The 26,558-nt window shown below is 35.0% G+C and overlaps 1 protein-coding gene across 7 annotated transcripts in view; it reads left to right on the top strand.

The window, feature by feature from the left end:
- The window catches only part of Dmd (dystrophin), a 2,365,055-nt gene that overhangs the window by 794,376 nt on the left and 1,544,121 nt on the right, over positions 1–26,558 (top strand). For all 7 annotated transcript variants that reach the window (XM_060376797.1, XM_060376795.1, XM_060376794.1 and 4 more), the window contains exons 24-26: positions 10,565–10,678; positions 13,019–13,174; positions 16,774–16,944. In XM_060376797.1, the coding sequence (XP_060232780.1) occupies positions 10,565–10,678; positions 13,019–13,174; positions 16,774–16,944 (441 nt within the window). The remainder of the gene's footprint in view (positions 1–10,564; positions 10,679–13,018; positions 13,175–16,773; positions 16,945–26,558) is intronic.

The raw sequence follows: 26,558 nt of genomic DNA, 5'->3' as shown, positions 1-26,558 counted from the left end.
AAAAGTGTATACCTTCTTTTCAGCAACTCATGAAACCTTCTCAAAAATTGACCATATAGTCAGGCACAAAGCAAGCCTTAACACACACAAGAAGATCTAAATAATCCCTTGTATCCTATCAGACCACCATGGCCTAAAACTTGACATCAACAATGACAGAAATAACAAAAAGCCTACATACACATGGAAACTAATCTACTCTCTACTCAATGACAGCTTGGGAAGAGAAAAAAATGATGAAAGAAATTAGAGACTTCCTAAAATTCAATGAAAATGAAAGCACAAATTACCCAAACTTATGGGACCTAATGAAAGCAGTGCTAAGAGGAATTTTCATAGTACTAAGTGCCTCCAGAAAGAAGTTGAAGATATCTCATTCATGCAACTTGTTAAATATTTTAACATATTGATTTAAACATACTTATTCAATTACTTATATTATCCTTAAGTTTTAGATCTGATTTAGTTCATACCATCTGTATATATATATATTACATGTATTATATATTTTATATATGGAAGGCACATATTTTCATTATCATGTTTCATTTTGACTCTTAAGTGTATCTTCAATTTCTGCTACATTGCCCTCCCTACATTACTTTTATTAACTTAATATTAAAGTAGTTCTACCATACTAATAAAAACCTGAACTAAATGTAGTAATCCAACAATTTCATTTGAGTCTGTTATTCTAATGTTGTTATCTTACAAGTTTTGTCCAATTTATTTGGCCAATTATAAAATACATTAGAAAATTCTAACAAGACATGATTACATTAAAGCACATTAGAACAGTGCCCTTACTTAAATTATGGTCCTACTAGTTCATTCTTACATATTTCAGCTAAAATACTACCCTGAATGTCAAATCAATGATCTACATGTATAGGTATGAATGCAGCCCACCCTTGTTTGAAGGTGGTAAGACAATATGTGTTTATTTGCTATTTTTCACTTTAAAAATTTATTTATATTTTTATAAATTACAGTTTATTCACTTTGTATACCACTGTAGCCACCTCCCTCATTACATCTCAACACCACCCTTCCACCTCCAATACCCCTACCCAAGTCCACTGATAGGGGAGGTCATCTTCCCATTCCCTCTGACCATCGACTGGCTCTTTGGTCTCCCCACCCCCGAAGGGAGGAGCAGTCCTGTTAGGCCACAGAGGAGGGCTTTGCAGCCAGTCCTGAAGATACCTGATAAAACAGGATCAGATGAATGGGGAGGAGGTCCCCCCCATCAGTGGACTTGGAAAGGGGCACGGTGGAGATGAGGGAGGGAGGGAGGGAGGGACTGGGAGGGAATGAGGGATCGGGACACGGCTGGGATACAGAGTTAATAAAATGTAACTGATAAAAATAAAAAAAATAAATAAAATAAAAAAAAAATCTTACCAGGACTGCCTGGATTGTATCAGGATTTATCATCTTACCAAAATCTCCTTGCTTAGCTTATTTAGGTGTACAGATTTTAGCAGGTTTATCCTGTCTTATATGACTAATATCCACTTATAGGTGAGTATTTAACCATGTGTGCCTTTCTGCTTTTGGGATACTTCACTCAGGGTGATCTATTCTAGATTCTACTATTGGCCTCAGATTTTCATGATTTCCTTGTTTTTAATTGCTGAGTAGTGTTCAGATGTGTAAATGTACCACAATTGCTATATCCATTCCACAACAGAAGGGCATCTGGGTTGTTACTGTCTTCTGGCTATTACAAATAAAGCTGTTATGAATATGGCTGAGCAAATGTCCTTGTTGTATACTTGAGCATTTTTTAATATATGCCTAGGAGTGGTAAAGCTGAATCTTGAGGAAGCACCATTACTCATTGTCTGAGAAAGCAACACAGTGATTTCCAAAGTATTTTACAATTTTACATTCACACGTTGTAGCATTGTACATTTCCAGTGCAGCGATGGAGGAGGGTTCCCCTTTCTCCACATCCTCTCCAACATGTATTGTCACTTCAGTTTTTGATCTTAGCCATTTTGGTAGGTGTAAGGTGAAATCTCAGTGTCGTTTTGATTTGTATTTACCTGATGACTAAGGACTTTGAGCATCTCTTTTAGTATTTCTCTGCAATTTGGTATTCCTCAACTGAGATTTCTCTGTTTAGCTCTGTACCACATTTTTTAATCAGATTACTTGATTTGTTGCTTTTTAACTTCTTGAGTTCTTTATATATTTTGGATTTTAGCTCTCTGTCAGATATGAGGTCGGTGAAGATCCTTTCCAGTCTGTAGGCTGTTGTTTTGTTCTAAGGACATTGTCCTTTGCTTTACAGAAGCTTTTCAGTTTTATTTGGTCCCATTTATTGATTGTTGATCTTAGAGCCTGTGCTGTAGTTTTTTCTGTTCAGGAAGTTGTCTCATGTGCCAATGAGTAGGCTCTTCAGCAGTTTTTTTTTTTTTTCTAACCAATTTATTGTGTTTGTTTTATATTGAGGTATTTGATTGTCTTGGACTTTAGTTGTGTGCTGGGTGATGAATATGGAAGAATTTGCATTTTTCTACATGTAGACATACAGACAGACCAACACCACTTGTTGAAGATGTTGTCATTTTCTCCATTGTATGGTTTTGGCTTTCTTGTAAAAAATCAAGTATCAATAAGTGTGTGGGTTTATTTATGGGTCTTCTATTCAATTCCATTGATCCACCATTCTCTTTCTATGCCAGTACCATGCAGTTTTTATTACTTTTGCTCTATAGTACCGCTTGAGATCAGGGATGGATATGCTTCTATATGATCTGTTGTTGTACAGGATCATTTTCGCAATTCTGGGTTTTTTTGTTTTTCCATATGAAGTTAAGGATTTTTCTTTGAAGTTTTGTAAAGAACTGTGTTGGTATTTTGATGGGAATTTTATTGGATCTATAGATTGCTTTTGTCAGAAAGACCTTTTCACTATGTTAATCGTACCAATCTATGAGCATAGGAGATGTTTCCATCAGAGACTTGAGGTTTTGTTTTGTTTTCTTTAACACATTTTTCACAAGCTTGGTTGTAGTCACACCAAGGTACTTTATGTTATTAGTGGCTATTGTAAAGGACGTTATTTCCATAATTTCTTTCTTGGCCCTTTTGTCTTTGGTATACAGGAGGACTAAAGATTTTTTTAACTTTTATTAATTACACTTTATTCACTTTGTATCACCCCATAAGCCCCTCCCTCCTCCCCTCCCGATCTCACCCTCCCTCCCTCTTCTTCCCCCATGCCCCTCCCCAAGTCCACTGTAGGGGAGGTCCTCCTCTCCTTTCTGATCTTAGTCTATCAGTTCTCATCAGAAGTGGCTGCATTGTCATCTTCTGTGGCCTGGTAAGGTGATTTTTTTTTTTTTTTTTAGTTAATTTTGTATCTAATCACTTTGCTGAAGATGTTTATCAGCTGAAGGAGATCTCTGGTTGATTTTTTTTAGTGTTACTCATGTATACTATCATATCATCTGTACATAGTGATACTTTGGATTCTTCCTTTTAAATTTGTATCCCCTTGATCTCCTTTAGTTGTCTTATTTCTCTAGCTAAGACTTCAAGTACTGTAATATAGATAGATTGGGCAACCTTGCCCTGTCCCTGATTTCAGTGGGATTTATTTAATTTTCTCTATCTTTAGTTTGATGTTGGCTATAGGCTTGCTGTATATTGTCTTTACTATGCTTAGGTATGGGCCTTGTATTCCTGATCTCCAAGACTTTAATGTGAATGGCTGTTGTATTTTTTTCAAATGATATTTCAGGATCTAATGAGATGGTCATGCAGTTTTTCTCATTCAGGTTGTTTATATGGAGTATTACATTGATGCATTTCCATACACTGAACCACCCCTGCATGCCTGGGGTAAACCTACTTGGTCATGTTCGATGATATCTTTTATGTGTTCTTGGATTTCGATTGCAAGTATTTTATTGAGTATTATTGCATCAATGTTCATAAGAGAGTCAGGTCTGAAGTTCTCTTTTTTTGTTGAGTCTTTGTGTGGTTTAGATATCAAGGTGACTATGGCTTCATAGAATGAGTTTGGTAATGTTCCTTCTGTTTTATTATTTTGGACAGCTTGGAGAGAATTGGAGTTAACTCTCCTTTGAAGGTCAGGTAGAATTCTGTGCTGAAAGCATTTGGCCCTGAGGTTTTGGGAAGGGAGATTTTGAATATTGCTTCTATTTTCTTGGGAGATATAGAACCATTCAATCTGTTTAATTGATCTTGATTTAATTTTGGTAAATGGAATCTATCAAGAAAATTGTCCATTTCCTGCAGATTTTCAAATTTTGTGGCGTAGAGGCTTTCCGAGTAAGACCTAATGATTGTTTGGATTTCCTCAGTGTCTGCTGTTATGTCCACCTTTTCTTTTTGGTTTTGCTGATTTGGATAGTTTCTCTTTGTCTTTTAGTTAGTTTGGCTAAGGGTTTGTCTATACTGTTGATTTTCTCAAAAAACCAGCTCTTGGTTTAATTGATCCTTTGAATAGTTCTATTTGTTTCTAATTGATTGATTTCAGCCCTGAGGTTGATTATTTCCTGCTAACTACTCCTCTTGGATGTGTCTGCTTATTTACTTTTCTAGCCTTTCAGGTGAGCCATTAAGTTGCTTGTATGAGATGTTTTAAATGTCTTTTTGAAGGCTCTTAGTGCTTTGAATTTTCTTCTTAGCATTGCTTTCAGTGTATCCCATAAGTTTGAGTGTGTTATACTTTCTCTTTCATTGAATTTTAGGAAGTCTTTAATTTCTTTCTTTATTTCTTCCTTAACCCAGGTGCCATCGAGAATAGATTTTTCAGTTTCAATGTGTGTGTTGACTTTTTGCTATTTCTGTTATTGTTGAGATCCAGCTTTAGTCCACGGTGGTCAGATAGAATACAAGGGATTATTTCAATCTTCTATCTTTTGAAGCTTGCTTTGTGGCCAACTATGTGGTCTGTTTTGGAGAAGGTTCCATGTGGTGCTGAAAAGCAGATGTAATCTTTTGAATTTGGGTGAAATTTTCTGTTGACATCTATTAGGTCCAATTGATTTAGGGCCTCTGTAAGTGCCATTATTTCTCTATTTGGCTTCTGTCTAGATGATCTGTCCCTTGGTGAGAGTAGAATGTTGAATTCTCTCACTATTAAGGTTTTGGGGTTGATGTGTGACTTGAGCTTCAATAATGTTTCATTTACAAATGTGGGTGCTTTTGTATTTGGGGCATAGATGTTCAGGATTGTGATGTCCTCCTAGTGAATTTTTCCTTTAATGAGAATGAAATGCCCCTCATCATCTTTTTTGATTAATTTTGGTAGAAAGCCTATTTTATTAGATATTAGGATAGCTACCCCAGCTTGTTTTCCAGGTCTGTTTGCTTGAAAAATATTGTTCCAGCCCTTTACTCTGAGGTAGTGTTTGTTTTTGTTGCAGATGTTTGTTTCTTGAATGTAGCAGGATGTTGGATCTTGTTTCCACAACCAGTTTTATTAGTCTGCATTTTTTGTTGTTGTTGTTGTTGTTGTTTTTGGAGATTTGAGTCCATTAATGTTTATAGATAATAGTGTCCAATGAATGTTAACTTATTCTATTATGGAGTTGGTGGTGTTACTGTGTTTCATTGCTGTTTGCTTTTAATTTTTTTGTTGTGAAGTTATCTGTATGTTCTGTTTTCTTTCGTGTAGTTGTTTTCATTGGATTGTAGTTTTCTTTGTAGTATCTTTTGTAAGGCTAGGTTGCTGTGTAGACATTGTTTAATTTTAGTTTTCTCATGGAATATTTTGCTTTCTCCATTTAGGTTGATTGAAAACTTTGTTGGGTGTAGTAGTCTGGGTTGGCATCTGTGGTCTCTTAAAGTCTGCATGACCTCTGCCCAGGCACTTTTGGATATCATAGTTTCTGTTGAGAAGTCTGGTGTGATTTTGATGTATCTACCTTTATGTGTTACTTGGCCTTTTTTCCTTGTTGCTTTTAATATTTTTCTTTGTTTTGTAGATTTAGTGTTTTGACCTGGTGTGACATGAGGCGTTTCTCTTCTGGTCTAGTCTATTTGGTGTTCTGTAGGCCTCTTGTATATTTATGTTCTATGATTTTCTTGAAAATATTTTCTGGACTTTGGAGCCTGAAATCTTCTTTTTCATCTATTCCTATTATTCCTAGATTTTGTCTTTTCATGACAACCATGATTTCTTGGATGTTTTGTGTTTTGAACTTTTCCATTTTTTTTTCTTTGAGAAATGTATCCATTTCTGCAATTATATCTTCAGTGTCTGAGATTCTCCCTTCCATCTCTTGTTTTCTGTTTGTGATGCTTAACTTTGTGGTTCCTCATCTTTTCTCTAAGTTCCACAGCTCAAGGGTTTTCTCTGTTTGTGTTTTTTTTTTTTTTTTTATTGATTCTAATTCTGTTTTCATGTCTTGCTTCATTCCCTTCATCTGTTTGAATATGGATTTCTGTCTTTCCATGATTGCCTCTTTTTTTTGTTGTTATTCATTTCTTCTCTATATGCTGCTAATTGTGCCTCTACTTGTGCCTCTATTTGTTTGTCACCTATGATTCTTTGAGTGCTTTGTTCGTTTCATCTTTATGTGCATCTAATAACTGGATAAGTATAGTTTTAAAATAATTTTCCTGTGTATCCCATGGATTAGAATATACATTAATTTTGGGGGTTTGCTGGTGAAGGCATGATGTCCTGATTTTTGTTGGATGTGTTCTTATGCAGACCTCTAGCCATCTGCTTATCTGTAACCTCGCTGTTTGTTCCTAGAGTTTGTACTTCAGACTGGGTCAGTCTCTGGTATCTTCAAAAACTGGTTTGAGAGTGGTTTTTGTTGTTTCAGCTGTAGCTAAGTGAGGAAGGTCACAGGAGCATATCTGCTTGCGCTGGTGTATGCATGACAGTTTACCTTGGAGGAGAGTGTGCTAGGGTTTGTAGATGCCTAAAGAGTGATGCTTAAGTACTGAGGATTGTGAGGAGTGAGAAAGGTGTGTGTGCTGGTGCTATTCATGGACAAAATGTTCATGCATTGGTGCCCTGACTACCTCAGTTGCCTACAAGCCTGTAGTACTGTCCTCCTGGTATTCAGATCTGTCTGAGATCCTGGTATTGTTTGCCTGGACTCCACTGGGAGACCCACAGAGCAGGGGCTTCAGTGTTGGGAACACTGTCCCAAGAATGTCTTTGTTGCTCAAGTTGTGTTTGGGTGAGAGGGATCACATGACTGGCTGCTAGTGTAGAGGGGACCCTGGTTCTTGGGCTACACAAGCACTTCTTTAAAGGCACATTCACTTGCTTACAGGATGAAATGGAAAGCACAGGGGATCCTTCTGTTCTCTATTCTCAGATTTAGGCCTGCAGGGGCAAATGAGAATGCAGGAGAACCATCAGCTCAGTGATGTCCACCGTTTGGCTGCAGAGTAGGTATGCCTCTGTAGCCTGGGTCACAGAGTTTGTGGGAGGATCCTGCTTGTACTAGCCATTGTCCTGCCCCAGTGGCAGCTCTGGGTAGCCAGCCTGTGCTGTTTCAGTCACTAAGTAGATGGAGGTTTTTACTTGGACTATCTGCCACCTAGCCTCAGCTACAGTCCTCCCAATCCCCAGCCCCAAGGCCCTACTGTTCCATTTCAGTCACTGGATGTGGAGACATGTGTTTGGGGCTATCTCAAGTCTCAGTGCTTGAGGCAGAGGCTAATGCCGGCTGCCTTTCTTAGCAGGGATACCCATGCTTGGAAAAAGGGGAAGTACAGGGGGTTGAATACTATCCACTCACAGTCCCTGGAGATGTCCACAGGTGACCCTGATCCAAACTGTCCCAGGACCTGCGTTTTCCCTTCTTGCCCACAAAGCCACAATGTGGATGTTCTAGCTTCAGCCTCCCTTCCACTCACCAATTTAGGATTTTCTAATCGTGTGTCCCTCAGATGCTGTGTGCGCTGGTTGCTACCATCTGAAACCTGTTTTTCACTTCTTGAAGTAACCTTTTATTCATGAACTCATCTTCTATCATCTCAGAATCTTCTGGTATCAGTGTATCTAGTCTGGCTCTGAATCTGTTTTTGTCTATTTATCCTGCTTCCTTTCACTGTACCATCTTCTGCCTTTTTAAACCTTCTTCTTAATAAAACAAGCACTGTAGAATTATATTATGTACATTACGATCTGCCAGAAGATAAAGTATAATGTTCACATATTTAATTTTTTTATATCTGCAATGTCCTCCTGTCATGTTGGATGTATTAGATTGGAGATATTTGTGAATGTATTAAATATGTAAGAAAAATTATATTAACAAGGAAAAGAGCTAAAGAAACACTTATTTTAAAGGTTATCTCAACTATACTTTGAATTAGTAGAACTTGGTATTAAAGAAGGCGAAACTGAGATCATTGAAAAATGGAGAAGATGCTCAGTTCAATGAAATATGTTCAACATTTTAACATTTAGTAATATGTATGTTTGAGAGCAAAATATGTAGTTCAAAACTGTGGTACTATACTATACTTTTGCATGAACCATTTCATTTATGAAATAGGATTAAATACAGCACAATTGCAAAGATCTGTTACTAAATTTTTTAAGGGAAAGTACAGTTATATTTACATCTTCTAAACACTATAATGAAAAAGAAAGAGATCACTGGCATAAATTTAGAGAAAGGACTTGAGGAGAGTAAGTGAACGTAGGCAGAGATAGTTTCTTCAATAAGAAGTCCGTGATAAGACCTGAATGAGGTTATAGAGACATGGAGTAGCAAAATTAGCTTTGAAAGAGACCTGTAGTGAAATAATGTTGAGATTATTAAATTTTTCAAATAGTAGTAGTAGTAGTAGTAGTAGTAGTAAAACTATAGCTATTAACTATATTTTTTACAATTAAAAATATTTTATTACTGTTTACAATTTTTTCACCTAGTATCCTGCTTGTAGGACCCTCCCTCATCTCCTCGATATCCCGCTTCTTTCCCTCTTTCCCCCGATTCCTCTCCTCTAGCTCACTGAAAAAGGGGAGTCCTCCTCTCCTTTTCCCACCCTACCCTACCCGGAGAAAGTGATCAAAAAACAAGCAACAGAGTTCCTGTTAGAGACTATCCCTGATCACCTTGGAGACAGAATTGCCTATGGGCTGTATCTGAACAGGAGGGTCTAGGTTCTCTTCATGCCTGGTCCTTGGTTGATGTATCAGTTTCTGAAGGAACCCCTGGACCTAGATTTTTTGGCTTTGTTTTTCTCCTTGTGAATGCAATATACAACAAGCTTATAACTCACATCAAACTAAACAGAGAGAAAATTAACTAAATCCCACTGAAATCAGGGACAAGGCCAGGCTGCCCACTCTCTCCGTATCTCTGAAATAGTACTTGACATCCTTGCTAGAACAATAAGACAACTAAATGAGATCAATGGGATACAAATCAGAACGGGAGAAGTCAAAGTATCACTATTCGTATTTGATAGTACACAAAAGTGACCCCAAAACTCTACCAGGAAACTCCTACAGCTGATAAATAATTTCAGCAAAGTGACTAGATACAAAATTAACTCAAAAAAAAGAGTAGCCCTTCTGTATACAAAAGACAAAAGGGCTGAGAAGAAAATTAAAGAAACCACACCCTTCACAATAGCCACACCAAAATAATAAATAAATAAATTGTTAGATAGATAGATAGATAGATAGATAGATAGATAGATAGATAGATAGAAAAAAAGATAGATAAATAAAGAATCTTGGTGTAACTCTGAGTAAGCAAGTGAAAGGCTTGTATGAAATGACTTCAAGTCTCTGAAGAAAGAAATTGATGATTATTAGCCATATTTTAATCATATTGAAAGTCAAACATTCTGTGAAGCATATATTTTCAATAGAAATTTCAGAAAAGAGAAAAAGTATAATTAGACACTTGATTGAATTACCTCTAACTAAACAAGTGAAAGATTTATATTTGAAAAGTTCACAAATGAAATGAAGTACATAGCTAAAAGTAATACAAGAAAAAAAATGGTGGGAGATGCTTGTCCATTTATAAATGACAAAGATAAAATTGTTTGCCTGATCATTAATTCTAACTCGTTAGACAAATAAATATAAAGATTGTCTTTAAATATAAAGAAAATTTAAATTAAAATATCCAACTTAATGGACTGTTTAAACTTTAAACATCAGAAACCAATTTGTGGAAGTTCAGGGAAGCTATAAAGACACTACTACATTGAGTTTATCATTTGTAGTTTGTTTTGAGTACACTAAAGGCACATTGCTAGTAATACCATGAATTGTTTTATAAGTTTAGTTTTCTCTACATGGAATATGATTTAATGTTCTTGAGAGAAACATTATAAAACCACATTTGGTTGTAGTTTTTTTTTTATTTTTTTATTTTTAACAATAGCAAACTTCATACACTAATGCTTGTACTGTAGACCATAAATACAAACTTAGGAAAAATATTCTTTTCTAGGAAGGTAAAATGAAATATCCCTCAAATATGAGAGTTGTTTTCTGGATTGTGTTTTGACATATCGTAATGGTGTCCTGGTTTAAAAAAAAATAAGTACACCAGAATGCCTTACATTTGCTGTTTTATTTCAGAATCATATAAAAACCTTGAAGAAATGGATGGCTGACGTAGACGTTTTCCTGAAAGAGGAATGGCCTGCCCTGGGGGATTCTGAAATTCTGAAAAAGCAGCTGAAACAATGCAGAGTAAGATTTTTTTCTGATGCTTTTCAAATGATGTCTTTCATATGACAACATTTAGCTAGTTTAGTAATTTGCTAATGAGACAGTTCACAATATTTAAACATATTTTTGGGTGTCTTAACATCATGAGTATTGCTAAACATCCTTCAGAAAAAGTTTCCTTTTTCAAAATATCACTAGTGGAAATGCTGTCTTATACTTGGCTAAAATTTATAAATCTTAACATAAAATTCAATTTAATTTATAAAGTTTCAGTTCTTTATCACTTCTTTTTTTTTTTTTTTTCAATGCAGTTTATTCAGGAACATTGAACAATCCTCGGACCCCGGGGAAAGCCAGCCCACAGCTTAAATAGCCTCTGGGTCTTTATCACTTCTTAATAAAGGTTATTAGTCATACTGTTTTGTATTTTCTTTATTTTCATTAATTAACTTTATACCCTTATCAGAACTTACCCTCCATTCTCTGTTCCCAGTCCCTCCCTTGCACCTCCCATTTCTTCCTCCTATGTCCTCCTCCCTTTCTTCTCAGAGAAAATGAAACCTTGCATGTGTATCAATCCACTTCAGCGTATCAAATATGATTGGGCACATCTTCTTCTAGACAAGGTGTACCATTTAAGGGAAAGGGATTCAAAGGCAAGCAACAGAGTTAGAGGTCCCACATGAGGACCAGGCTGTACATCTGTTACATCTGGGTGGGGGACTAGGTCCATCAAATTTTCATTATGCATTTTTCAGTTGAAGGACATCTAGTTTGTCTCCAGTTTTTGATTGTTATAAATAAAGATGCTATAAACATATGTGAGCAAGTTTCATTGTTGTATGGTGGAACATATTTTGGGAATATGTCTAGGAGAAGCATAGCTGGGTCTTGTGGTATAATCACAATTTTCTGAGACACTGCACAATTGATTTCCAGAGTGGTTGTACAAACTTCCACTCCCACTATTGATGGAGAAATGTTCCCTTTGCTCCTCATCTTAGATAGCATGGACTGACATTTGAGTTTTGGATATTAGCCTTTTTGACATGGAATTTCAGAGTCCTTTGGATTTGCATTCTCTTGATGACTAAGGACATTGAACATTTCTTTTTTCTCACCTCATTTATTTACTTTATTCACTTTATATCCTTGTAGCCCTTTCCTTTCTCCCCTCCCAGTCACAAACTGTATCCCTCCCCTTCCCCTTTTCCTCATAGCCCTCATTCCCACCTGCTAGCCAGCTCATCAAGTTGCATCAAGACTGAACCTGCCCTTTTCACCTGTGGCCTGTCAAGGCAATCCCACCAAGAGAAAGTAATCTAAAAGCTTGCAAGTGAGTCCATGTCAAATGCAGTCCCCACTTCTCTTGCTAGAGAACCCACATGAAGCCTAAACTTCCCATCTGCTATATCTTTGTAGAGGACCTAGGTCCAGTTCATGCATGGTCCTTGGTTGATGCTTCAGTCTCAGCAAACCCTCTGGGCCCTGGTTAGTTGGTTCTATTTTTTGTTTTGTTTTGTTTTGTTTTGTTTTGTTTTGTTTTGTTTTGTTTTGTAGAACCCCTGTCACTTAGAGGTCCTTTTCTCTTTCCTCCCACTATTCTCCAAGACTCCCTAAGCACTGACCAATGATTGGCTGTGAGTCTCAACATCTGTTTTGAAGTGCTTCTGAGTAAAGCCTCTCAGAGGTCAACTCTGACAGGCTTCTGTGCAAGCTTAGCAGAATAGCACTCATAGTGTCAGGGGTTGGCACTTTCCCATATGGTGGGTCTTTGGTTGGACCAGGAAATGGGTGGGTATTCCCTAAATCTCTGCTCTATCTGCTCTGTTTATTCCTGCACATCTTGTAAATTGGGCAGGGTAAATTTTGGGTTGAGTTTTTGTGGGTGCTTATACCTCTAGAAATTCTTTCATTGCATAGATTTGTTTTAGCTATCTTGGGTCTTTTATTTTTCAATATGATGGTGAGAATTGATTTGTCAAGCACTGTAATAAATTGTGTTGGAGTTTTGATGGTAATTGCATTGAATCTCTAGATTGCTTTTGGTATGATGGCCATGTTACTATGTTTATTCTGTCAATCCATGAACACGGGAAATATTTCTATCTTCTGATACCTTTTTCAATTTATTTCTTCAGGGACTTGAAGTTCTTGTCATACAGGTCTTTCACTTTCTTGGTTAGAGTTACACCAAGATAGTTTATATTATTTGTGACTATTGTAATTATTGTGTTGTTTTCCTTGTTTCATCTTTTAATACTCAAAATTCATGTAGAGTATTATGATACATATATAAAAAGAAAACTTATGTTGATACTTTTTTTTAATTTAATGTTAAACCACACGTTGTTTCCTTAGCTTTTAGTCAGTGATATACAAACAATCAAGCCCAGTCTAAACAGTGTCAATGAAGGTGGTCAGAAGATAAAGAGTGAAGCTGAAACAGTGTTTGCATCCAGACTTGAGAAAGAACTCAGAGAACTTAACACTCAGTGGGATCAAATGTGCTGCCAGGTATGAGTAATTCACCGTGGCTTGTGTCCATTAATTTAGTAAATTTTCTGATGGTCTACTTTCTTCGTTATTATTATTTAAAATATTCTTTATTTTAATTTTATGATGGTATTGTATTTCACTTGTAAATCATTTGTATTTCAAAGAAATTATTCTTTTTCTAGTATAAAAGGATACTTTGTAATTGATATTTTAAAAGTTCCTAATTACTCTGCTGAAAAATAAAAATATTTCTCTCTGAAAACATTTTTATTATTTGACTTAATGAGAGAAAGATACTATAAACACACATATTATATATATATATATATATGTATATATGTCTGTATGTTTGTATGTATGGTATGGAAAAAAACTACATCCACATCCAAGTTTTTAAATTTACACAGCCTACTTTCCAGATATTTCTTTCTAATTTTAACATTAAATTGTGAAAAATAAAACATTTATAAGCAGTGTGTATCTAACAGTTCATGCTCAAAACATAACATTTAGAATTTAAAAAGTGATTGTTTTTAAATTTAGTAAATTTAGAATTTAAAGATGAGTTCTATTTATTTATATTCATACATACCTTAAATTACCATACTATATATATTTATTTAATTATTTAAATGAAATGAACATATATCTCAGTTAAAAATATTTTATTGAGTTATTTCCTTTGCTTATTCATTGACTATGTAATGATTAAACATTTCTTATCAGAAATAAATTGGAGATTTTACTTATATTCATGAAAATTCAAGTTAATAGAGAAGCTGAAATTTAAATTTACTTAAACGTTATCTAAGAATATGAAGTTAATTTATTCTGATGTCATAAATTAAAGAAAGTGGATGAAATATTTCTCAGTATTTGACTTTAAAATTCGACAACAGAAGACATGGACAACTTTCTGATTTATCTATTATTAGAGTAGAATGCAATATAATCAGCTGACACTGAGTTGTGTCTCTTATAATGATCATGTTAGTATTGCCAATGTTATAAATTTAGAAGGAAATGCCATATTATATTGAAATATTTTCATATAAACTTTTTAATATGGAAAGACACAAACATTTTATAATTTCTCCATGCTATCCTATCATAGCAGACTGTACCATTATGTCCTTATAAATCTTATTTCAGTTACCTTTCCTCTAGTTGATTTGTGTAACATACCATGTATTGTTCTTTATGACAAATCCTGACTAACTTCTATTTTTCCTTTTAGTACTTTTTAGTCTTCTTCAACTGCTTCAAAATATTAAGAGAATACATATTTACTACATAAAATTTAATAACATGTTGACTTAGGCTTTTTATGGGTTTTCTGTACAAAATATGTGTTTATTAGGATAATTGCCAAATATGCTATTGATGATCTATAAGAGTGAAAAAATTATTTGCATTTGGTAGATAGGTTAATATATTGATGTACAGAGAAAACTGCAATCATTATATTATATTTATTATGATTGATTGTGTTTCTGAGATACTTAATTTCAAACATGCTGAAAATTCATTTCTCTAAAACAAGGAATTATTTAATATACAGAAACAATTTTAGTAACAGACAGAATCACTATTTAAAGAGTTACACTTATATAGAAGCATGAAGCAGTTTACAGTAAGTATATTACTGTGGGGTACTTTGTAACAAACTTTTCTGATATAGGGCATTGTTTTTAGAAGTTTTAGGTTGTGCTGTTTTTCTGGTAAATCAGTACTAAATTATAAAACATCTCAAATGTTTATAAAGGGATGCGGTTTTGAAAAGTAGACTTAAAAAAAAGATTGGTCTGTTGCTCAGTGGTCCACGCTTTTTCTACAGTCAAAGAAGGCCTTATGTCCAATCTCCAGCACTAAAGAGAAAATGACCAGTAAAAGAAAACAAAACAAAACATCTTCAGACGTACAGTTCATATGTCTACATACTCTATATAACATGATTTTCAAAAACAGTTTATGTATTTATTAAGTAACTTTATTTTTACTATAGATATGTAAATGGCATATTTATGTCATAATTTATTCATTCCCTCACATAAGCATTATCTGCAATTGTTTCAAAACTATTTGTGTTTCCAAGCTGAATTAAAAATTATATATGAAACTTTATATACTCCAATTCACTGTTAAGAATGAAAAATAATAATTCAGATTCAGGAATATTAAAAATTTAAACATATTTGATTGATATACTGTCTAAAGTATGCATGTAATTTTTTAAAATATTCTCAACAGGTATGGAAACTTCTTTCTGCCACTTCCCCTAAACTAATCACCTTTACTGTTTATTCTTTGTCTATTTACTCATGAAAACATGTTAATTTGTCACTTAAATATTAGTCATATTAAAACAACCTCTATAGGTACAAACATAATAGATGTGATGCAAATTATATAACACAATATACTATGTATAGATGCATATGTGAATTGTATAATGCATATATTATTTTTTAATTAAATTTTTATTTTTTATACTAATTAGAGTTTATTTACTTTGTATCCCAGTTGTAGCCCCCTCCTTCACTCCCTCCCAATCTCACATTATTTTAATAAACTACCCTGAATTTTCCACTGCTTTGCATTTAAATTTTTGCTAGAATATTTAAAATTACATACAAAAACTACAACATTATATAGTCATTATGGGTCACTTATGGATATGCCAATAAAATTATTAACAATAACATATTTTCAACTAATTTCTTCTTACAAAGAGAACTGCCATATAGAAAAAAACATAGCAGTATATTTATTTTATCAACTGTAACTAAATGGTTCCAGTTTATATTTATATTTATATTTACAGCATATTCAAATTCCACCAGTTTTAGTTCTTTGTGTTTGTTTTTTGTCTTGTTGCATTTTTCTTGTTATTTGTTCTTTTACTTGTTTATAGAGATAGGATTTACACTTTAATCCAAAGCTCATTTCTAAATCACATAGCTCAGGCTGGCAATGAACTCATGACAATCTCTCTGCATACATGGATGATAGTCATAGTCCATGATGATTGGCTGCCTTGAGTTTTTGTTTTTTTTTTTTTTCTTTTTCTGCCAACAAGAACAGGTTGAGACTAATTATGAAAGAGCATTCTAAATGTAATGATCTGCATGAAGTATTCGTATATTAAAATAATAGGGGGGCATTTTAGGGTTTTCTTCAACTGGATACACTGATCAGCTCTGCCAGTATGATCATCAGTCCTACAAGGTCCTTTTAGTGAGAGTTAGGTTTGGGATAATCACAGCACCAGTCAAGGCTAAACAGATTATGCATTGGGACAAATATTAAGAAGAAGACCCAGGTACATTTAATTTCACTTAATTTCTCCCTTCCCAGAACAGGAAGTGAAAGTTGGCTTATTTAACTCATTACTTCTGGTCTTACTTGCTTCATCTTCACTCTCTAAGCTTTTTGTTATTTATAGACTGACAACTAATGTGGTGAAAATAATGTGCTTTCACTGCTAATACTTATAGCTTACCTGTTTTTTTTTGTTATATATATATTTAATTTTGATTCTTGTTTTTTGTTTGTTTTACCTGTTTTTTTTATTTTTTTTATTTTGATTCTTGTTTTTTGTTTGTTCTTAATGCAAGGTCTACACCAGAAAAGAAGCCTTGAAGGCAGGTTTGGACAAAACTATAAGCCTCCAGAAAGATCTCTCTGAGATGAATGAGTGGATGACACAAGCTGAAGAAGAATATTTAGAGAGAGATTTTGAATTTAAAACTCCAGACAAATTACAGGCTGCTGTTGAAGAAATGAAGGTAAAATTAACCCTCAAAAAACAAAGAAAGGAAAAATATAACTATAACATAATTGAAATTCTGATCTTTAAAAATACTATGTTGTGATAAGAACATACTTATTTTAACCTTCAATAAAAATCCTCCTGGATTTGTAAAATAGAGAATGGTTACTGATTAAGGGACAATTGAGGGTGGTCAGATGCTATTTTACCAAAGTATGATTTGTAAAACATTTGGGTTTTGTTTTTATTTTGTTAAAGAACAGATTTACAATTTATTCACTTTGTGTCCTAGCTATAAGCCTCCTGCCTTATCTCTTCCTCATCCCCCCCTCTCTCCCTACACTCCCTTGTCCCTCCCCTAGTACACTGATAGGGAAGTTCTTCTCCCCTCGCTATCTGACCCTAGCCTATCAAGTTTCACCAGGATAGTCTGGACCCTCTTTCTCTGTGGCCTAGTAAGGTCACCTCTCTAGGGGAAGGCGATCAAAGAGTAAACAATCAAATTCATGTCAGATACTGATCCTGCTGTCCTTACTAGGGGCCCTCCATGGAGACTGAGCTGCCAATTGGCTACATCTGAGCAGGGTGTCTAGTTCCTCTCCATGCATGGTCCTTTGTTGATTCATCAGTTTCTGTAAGCTACCTTGGGCCCAGATTTTTTTGCCATAGGTGGTTTCTTTGTGGAGCTCCTATCCCCTCTAGGTCTTTTTTTTTTTTTTTTTAAATCAGTTACATTTTATTAACTCTGTATCCCAGCCATGTCCCGATCCTTCATTCCCTCCCAGTCCCTTCCTCCCTCCCTCATCTCCACTGTGCCCCTTTCCAAGTCCACTGATAGGGGGGACCTCCTCCCCATTCATCTGATCCTGTTTTATCAGGTATCTTCAGGACTGGCTGCAAAGCCCTCCTCTGTGGCCTAACAGGACTGCTCCTCCCTTCGGGGGTGGGGAGACCAAAGAGCCAGTCATTGAGTTCCTGTTAAAAATAGTCCCTGTTCCCCTCACTTTGGGAAACCAATGTGGTAGCTCAGTAACCAATTGGTTTCCCTCTAGGTCTTTCAATTCAGCATTTATAGACAAGGGAAACATGAAATTTCTTTGCAACTGTATGGTATTGTAAAAGATCATTCTGAGTGAGGTAATTCAGAAGCAGAAAGAAATACATGGTATACACTCACTTATAATTGGATATTAGCCACATAATATAGAATAAACATACTAAAATACATACTCCTATAGAAGCTAAACAAGAGTAGGAACCTAAGAAAGTTAGTTAATCCTCATTCAGAAGGGCAAACAGGATAGACATCTGAAGTGGGAGAAGACAGGGAACAGGACAGAAACCTACCACAAAGAGCATCTGAAATACTTTACCCAGCAGGTTATCAAAGCAGATGCTGAGACTCATAGTCAAACTGTGTACAGAGTGCAGACAATCTTGTAAAGAATTTGTAAGGAATTATATTTAATGCAAAAAATCTGAGTCATGAGAAAAGCCATCTTTAAAAAGTAAATCATGGAAGCATATCCCTGTTGAAGGAAATATTTCTATCAAAAATCTTAAGACAAATTGGGAACAGGAATAAAAAACAAACCTGCTTATATAACATAAAAAGAACAAAAGTTAAATAGCTTGAGATTCATCTGAGACAATGAGCAAACATCCTTTAACACCAGAGTTGTGTAGGCTGTGACAGGAATGTGCATTCTGAGTAAACAGAGTAGGCCTTTGAAGGTTTTACATAAAAGTCTGTGATGATTTTAAATTTGATTGTGGGGAGCTCATGATGAGGATAGCCATATAAACCATAAGTATTTTGAAAGTAGTGCAGATCATACTTTTTCTGCCAATCAAAATAAGTGAGGCAAATCATCATAGAACCGCTGATTATGAATATACATATTTTATTTGTAGTAGAACGACATAGATTGATGTTATATCACCCCATTCCTTTTTGACCTATTCCATTTTAATCTAACACATTCATAATTTTCAAATTCTTTTCACCTGTGGTTATTGTAGTAAATTAAAAAATGAGTGTTGGGCTAAATAATATTTATTGTTAGCTCTAAGATTATCACAGCAGTATTATCTAACCTGCTATTGTAAGTCATAAGACACAGACATCTGATAGATATCATAATTATCTTATTTACCTTGGGCTGGGCAGATATTTCACTTGCACTTCCAATGCCATCCACCTTAGCTATCTTTATCTGGAATACCTTCCATTCATAATCTTATAAATACTTGCTTATATTCTTCATCTTGGTGTTTTCTCTGTCCACACCATCACCAGAGTTCTTCCTCCTCGCCTATAAGGTTCCTTTTTCACCAAACTCATGATGGCTTCCTCTTTCCTCCTCTCTTCCTATCCATCTAATTTCCGTGATTCTCTTGTTCTCAAAAGCCCAGGAACCTTAGTCATGCCTACCCCATTCTGCTCTACCCAGGTATAGGCCATTTAATTAGTCAATTGGGTTGGTTTATACAACAAAGATAGGTGTATCCAGACAACAATATACAAGCAAGTCCAACCTCCAACAATACCCTTTTCTGTCTAAATAAAAGGGCCATTTTTATACAGAAAAATAATTATAAAACAATTAGAAGAATCATTTTATATATATAATGTGTTTGGCAATCTTGAAGAAAATATCAATCCTGTCTATGAAAGTCTAAAGTTTTATACCTAAGTTATTTTTATTGTAGCTCGTATCTATCAACCTAAAAACATCTATCTAGATCTAAAACATGGTTTTTTTATTCCTAAGCAACTAAAGTCATTTTAAAACAATCACCATTTGGTCTTCAACCCCATCAAATACTTGAGAAGGAATAAAATTGAGTAAATAGTAAGTGCACGCTAAAAGTTTCCAAAAAAAAAAAAAATAGAAAATTAGCAGAGACAGTATACTGCCTTAACAACCACCCAAAAACTAAAAATTCAAAACATCATCTTCATCCTTCTGACACAGTATATTTAACAGACATATATGTGAAGGAGGAACTATTTAGGACATGCTTAACCTGTCTTGGCAGTTTAGCAGTCAAGTTGGCCTGCATCAAGCTTGCAAATTTTAGGCAGAATTCTGTCTATCATAGAAGCAAGGGCACTTTGTTGCATAGCAGCTGGTTTGCTATATTCAAGGCCATCTCCAAATGGTGATTCTTCAATGCTTATCTTCTTTGAGGTAGGCTGGGTGCTGCCAAGAGATGACATGTCTCATTGTCAAAGAATCATTAAAATAATAATAAAAAACATTTTAAATGCTATATTCTGTATATCTCTGAGATTTTTTGAAGACTTATTCATTTATCTTTATTACAATCTATCTATAGAATCAAATATATTTGTTAAACATAAGATGTTTATGCCTGTGATAAATTAGACAAGTGTCTGACATGACCATGAGTTGATTAACTAACAATTAACTTTCATTATGTAATATCCTAAACAGTTTTTAATAGTTTTAGTACAGGAAGTAAACCTTAAATTTGTATCAATTTACCAAAATCTATACAATGTATCAAAAATACTTATGTTTGCATCAATATACAAAATTCTATAGCAATGAGTTAAAAATAACTTTCAAAATGAATATAAAGCCTAAGCTGAGGAGTAGATTAAATAAGCTACATTTTGTCTTATTATTGCTATAAGACATCCTTGTATATCCTTTTTTCCTTTTCATCCCTATTCTCCTTATCTAAGGAAGATAGAAAAAAAAAGAAATCTCTAAGTCTAACTTCGATTTCTTTGAAAAAGACCTATGAATACTTGATTTTTGACAAAGCAGCCAAATCCATTCAATGGAAAATAGACAGCATCTTCAACAAATGGTGCTGGTTCAACTAGATGTCTACATGCAGAAAAATGAAAATAGATCCATATTTATCACCATGCACAAAACTAAAGTCCAAGTGGATCAAAGACCTCAACATTAAACCAGATACTCTAAATTGGTTAGAAAAAAAAGTGGAGAACAGCCTAGAATTCATTGGCACAGGAGACAGCTTCCTGAACAGAACACCAACAGCACAGACTCTAAGAGCAACAATCAATAAATGGTATCTCATGAAGCTGAAAAGCTTCTGTAAAGCAAAGGACACCATCATCAAAACAAAACGACTGCCTACAGATGGGGAAAGAATCTACACCAACCCTTTATTTGACAAAAGGCTAATATCCAGTATATATAAAGAACTAAAAAAGCTGCAAAGCAACAAACCAAGGAATCCAATTAAAAAATGGGGAACAGAGCTAAACAGAGAATTCTCGATAGAGGAATATCGAATGGCAGAGAATCACTTAAAGAAATTCTCAACCTCATTAGCCATTAGGAAAATGCAAATCAAAATGACCCTGATATTTTACCTTACACCCATCAGAATGGCCAAGATGAAAAACTCAAGGGACAACACATGCTGGAGAGGTTGTGGAGAAAAGGGAACCCTCCTCCATTGCTTTTGGGAATGTAAACTGGTAACAACCACTTTGGAAGTCAATCTGGCACTTACTCAGACAATTAGGAATAACACTTCCTCAAGACCTAGCTATACAACTGCTAGGTATATACCCAAAATTTGCTCAGGTACACAACATGAACACTTGCTCAACCATGTTTGTAGTAGCTTTATTCATAATAGCCAGAACCTGGAAACAACCCAGATGTCCATCAACAGAGTAATGGATACAGAAAGTGTGGTATTTTTACACACTGGAATATTACTCAGCAATCAAAAATGAGGAAATCATGAAATTTGCAGGCAAATGGTGGGATCTAGAAAAGATCATTCTGAATGAAGTATCCTAGAAGGAGAAAGACAAACATGGCATATACTTGCTTATATAGACCTATATAAGATATGATAAACATAATGAAGTCTATACACCTAAAGGAGATAAACAAGGAAACAGACAAGAGGTAAGATGATCAATCCTAACTTAGAAAGACAAATGAGATGTGCATAGGATGTATGACAGGAGTCTACCGCAGAAAGCATCTGAAAGATCCTACCAAGCAGTGTTTCAAAACAGATACTAAGACTCATAACCAAACCTTCGGCAGAAGGGGAGTTATTATGACAGGGAAAGGATAGGAGCCCCACAAGGACCAAATATATCTGGGCACAGGGTTTTTTTCTGAAACTTTTTCTCCAACCAAGGACCATGTATGGATATAGCCTAGAACCTTTACTCGGACAAAGCTCATGGTAGCTCAATAACCAATTGGTTTCCCATAGGAAGGGGAACAGGGACTATCTCTGACAGAAACTCAATGGCAGGCTCTTTTACCTCCCCACCTCCCAAGGGAGGAGCAGTTCTGCTAGGCCACAGAGGAGGATTTCGAAGCCAGCCCTGAAGATACCTGATAAAACAGGTTCAGATGAAAGGGGAGGAGGTCCTCCCCAGTTTGTGGACTTGAAAAGGGGCAGGGAGAAGCTGAGGGAGTGAGGGTGGGATTGGGAGGAAATAAGGGAGAGGGATACTGGTGGGATACAGAGTTAAAATGTAACTAATAATAATAAACAATAAAAAATGTAAAAAAAAGAAAAAGACATTAATAATTTATAACCATCTCCCAATGAAAATAAACATTCATAACCCAAGAAAACAAGCAAAAAACCTAGGTTCCCCTTTAAGGTAAATGGGCATTATTCTCAGTTTCTTCTTGTGGATTTTTGAGATATGAAGAAATCCTGTTTGGTGGCACAGATGAAATTGGGAAGAATGGTTCATTAAACAAGGATTAACATTTGCAGTGCAGTCTTTCAATGCTGAAAAATGCCAGGCTTAATAGAAGTACTTTTTGGAAATTCTGGATCAATTGAGAGTAGTGGCTTTCTTTAAAGCTCTCCTAGGAGCAGGCTTAGATGATGAGCACCAACTGAAGCAGTTGATGCTAGAACAAGCAGAGTGCTGGAACAGATGTTTCAGTGTCTCAGCTTGCTGAAAGGATGAATCCTGTCAGGTTTGAGGAAGCATCACAGGTGTTCGGTTCTTTCATTCTGAATATATAAAATTTCTCCAAAGCATGATGCTCTCCTCAAATTATAATTGTATGAGGTGTGTAGAATGCACAGATCAGTTAAGGATGGCTGTCTGCTTTTTTATGAGCAGAAGAAAGATATCTGTAAATCTTCATTCATGCCATATGAAAAGATGACACGCACATGGCATAGGGATTCTGTAGCCAAAAATAATTATTGGCTATTCATAGATATCCCTGTCTTAGTGAATCAGAGCTATTTTCGTGTAGTGTGTTCAGCAATATAAGTTTCCATTATTTTTGATCATACAACCATTATCATGTTAAAATTAAACCAAAGTTGCATAGACCTAAAAATCTTCCTCTGGGCTCCTGCACACCTCTTGTTTGAGGCCAAGCCACTACCTGTATCCCAAGAGAAGTCCTCCTATTGAAAGAGATAAGCTGGTTACCCTGAGCAATAGAAAAAGCAAATGTTTTAAATAAATTTTATATAAATTCCTTTTTAATTTAGAGTTAACGCATACCATACACATGTTGTGCCTGTTAAGAAGTTTAGGCTTTTAAGAAAATGTATGACATATTTTGTTCCTACCGGGAACATATTTGTGACATTATACATACATTAATGCACTCAAGCATACAAAGTAATATATATGTATATATATATATATATATATATATATATATATATATAATCTTAAAACATGTAAATTCTAAAACTGAAGGGATGTGTAAGAGGTTGGTATCAGAAGCCATACTAAGAGGCTCATAAGCCTGGACCTCAAGCTACAAGATATCATCTAATGCCCCCTACTGGTCTGAGGGTGCACATATGCACAGATAAAAGAACACACACACACACACACATGCACACACACACACACACACACTTACCATACCACACAAAAAAACCCACGATTTTAAAAGGAACAGTACATGCTCACTGTATTTGGAAAGTGGATGATATAGCCATTTGTTCAGATTTGAGAGTGTATCACTTTTTAATATAAATATATATTGAGATATTATTTACTTTTATTTTATATGTATTGTATGGTCTGCTTGTGTGTCTATTCTCCATGTCTGTGTAATGCTCATAGAGTCTGGAATGGGTGACAAATCCTCTAGGACTGTTACAAATAGTTATGAGCTATGGTTTGGGTGCTGGAAATCTAATCCATGTTCTCTGGAACAGAAACCAGTAGTCTTAAATGTTTGCTCTCAATTTATTTATTTACTTTTTTTCTGTGTATATGTATGTGAACACATATAGAGGTTCCCACAAAGATGCAAATGAGTATTGGCTCTATGGGTGCTGAGTGTCAGATGGATGTATCATGTCCAGTACATTTGCTTGGGACTTGAGCTCTGGCTCTGAAGAACAGCCAGTACTCTTTACTGTACAGCCATGTCTCCAGCCTTAGTACCTCACAACTGAATTTGACAACACCTAAATCTATCTTTCTTTATTCGTATTATGACATTGATATTCATTGAACATTTTATTTTGGAATTATTTCGTTTGTGCATTATTTTTCTCAAGGCTCTGAGGGGTCTCTCCAGCCTCCAGAATTTATTTATTTTTTCATATGCTGAAGCTTGTAACCCATGTTATATAACACATTTTATACATGTCCTATAATTTCTTTGTGTTGTGGTTAAATGCCACTAGAATTCTGGAATATTTCTGAGGCGAATTAAAGAAAATGAAGAGGTAGTAATTTACAATAATAATATGCAAATTGTCTTCCTTTAAGTTATGATAATTTAGAAATAGGTTGAGTTTAAAATACGCTTCAAGGTCTTATTTCTGAGTTTAAACCTTTAATATATATGTGTATCCATATGCTCTTTATTCTGTTCTATTTTCTGTCAGCTCTTTATTCTGTTCTATTTTCCTGACTTGTAATTATTTATTTTCTCAAACATAAACGATTATTAAAAAGGAAAATGTAATGTCAATTTAATTTTATGATAAATGAATGAAAAAGTGATATGTAATCTGCAATGTGACATCAACTTGAAAGTTTACTATAAGCTGATAATAATTTTAAAGATAAATAGCAAAAAAAAAAAAAAAGAGAAGAAGTTTAGGCTTGGGTTTTTATTTTTGTTGAAGCTATTTTCGTCCTATCCCCTTCTCTATAAGGAATGGGCAGTTATGCCTTTACAGCCAAACTTTATATAAACTCCCTTTTATCTTTAGAGTTTAAGCATACCCTAGGCATCTTATACCTGGATTTTTACATTTGTTGTGGCTGTCTTTGCCCTGCCCCATTTTCTATATGAATGGGCAGTTATGCTTTTATAACCAAACTTTATATAAACTCCCTTTTACCTTTAGAGATTAAGCATACCCTAGGCATCTTGTACCTGGGTTTTTACATTTGTTGTGGCTCTCCTTTGCTTGTCCTTTTTTTCTTTAATATGGAATTGTCAGTTTTGCCTTTTTAAATATATGAATTGTAATTTTTGAGTTTTTAGACTTAAATAGGCTATTCTGTATTTTGCCACCTGTAAGTCCCTTGTGTCTTTTTTGTATCAGGTATGACCTATATTAGTCCCCCATGAAAATGATTTATTTCTGAAAGGATAGACCTGCTGCCAGAGCAATGTGACACCTTAATTTAGTCAGCATTTAAAACAATTTTTTTGACAGGAGTCGCATGCAGTTTATGTTTGTCTCCCAGCCTAATTTTGGGGCCTTACATTGACCAACAGATTTATCTCATAAACCAAAATGCCCTTTGGCACCAAGTCTCCTGTAGAAGTTCCACTTTTTGAGGAGATTAATTAGCCTTTGGGGAGCTTTCCTTACACAAGCCTAAAATTGATGTGAATTCAACTTTCAGATCAGTAAAGAGATAAAATTAATTATGAAGAAAAAGAATTTACAATGAAACCTTAAGGAAAAGTTTGATTTTTTGAATCCTAGACTGTCTCTGCAAGAAGAAAAACAGCAGGTGTTCCTGCCCTGACTTAGCCTACCTCAGAGATCTGCCTGTTTTTGTCTCCTTTGTTTTGGGATTAAAGGCACATGCCTCACATTCTTATTTAAACTTTTTATTTTAAATCCACATCATTGTAATTAAAAATTTTAAGGGAAAATCAAATAAAGACACAAGGACATTTTAAGTTTTGGGCCATTGTGCCAATTTAGGCTGTAACAGGCAAGGCCCAGTTTATTATTTTGGGGAATTTAGCGGTTGCTAAAGTGTATGAGAGGGCCCTTCCCAGAAAGAGCTGGCAAGTATGCTGCAGATAGAGAGCTTTGAATTTTAGCCTCTATTAATCTACTTTTTATCAGGAAGAGTGCACTTTTTATTTTCTGTAACTTAGTATTTTATTCCTTGGCTTTTATTTTTTTCTTCATGGGCTTTTTAAAATTAATTTACTTTTTTATTACATTTTATTCACTCTGTATCCCAACTATAGTCCCCTCCTTCATCTCCTCCCATCCCTCTCCCCAAGTCCACTGGTAGGGAAGATCCTCCTCCCCTTCCCTCTGACCCTAGTAGATCAGATCTCATCAGGACTGGCTTTGTTGTCTTCCTCTGTTGCCTGATAAGGCTGCTTTCCCAATCAGGGGGAGGTGATCAAAGAGTCAGCCAATGAGTTTATGTCAGAGATATTC

The sequence above is a fragment of the Meriones unguiculatus genome (assembly GCF_030254825.1).
Source record: "Meriones unguiculatus strain TT.TT164.6M chromosome X unlocalized genomic scaffold, Bangor_MerUng_6.1 ChrX_unordered_Scaffold_31, whole genome shotgun sequence".
Classification (NCBI taxonomy): domain Eukaryota; kingdom Metazoa; phylum Chordata; class Mammalia; order Rodentia; family Muridae; genus Meriones; species Meriones unguiculatus.
This window is presented reverse-complemented; position numbering and strand designations above follow the sequence as displayed.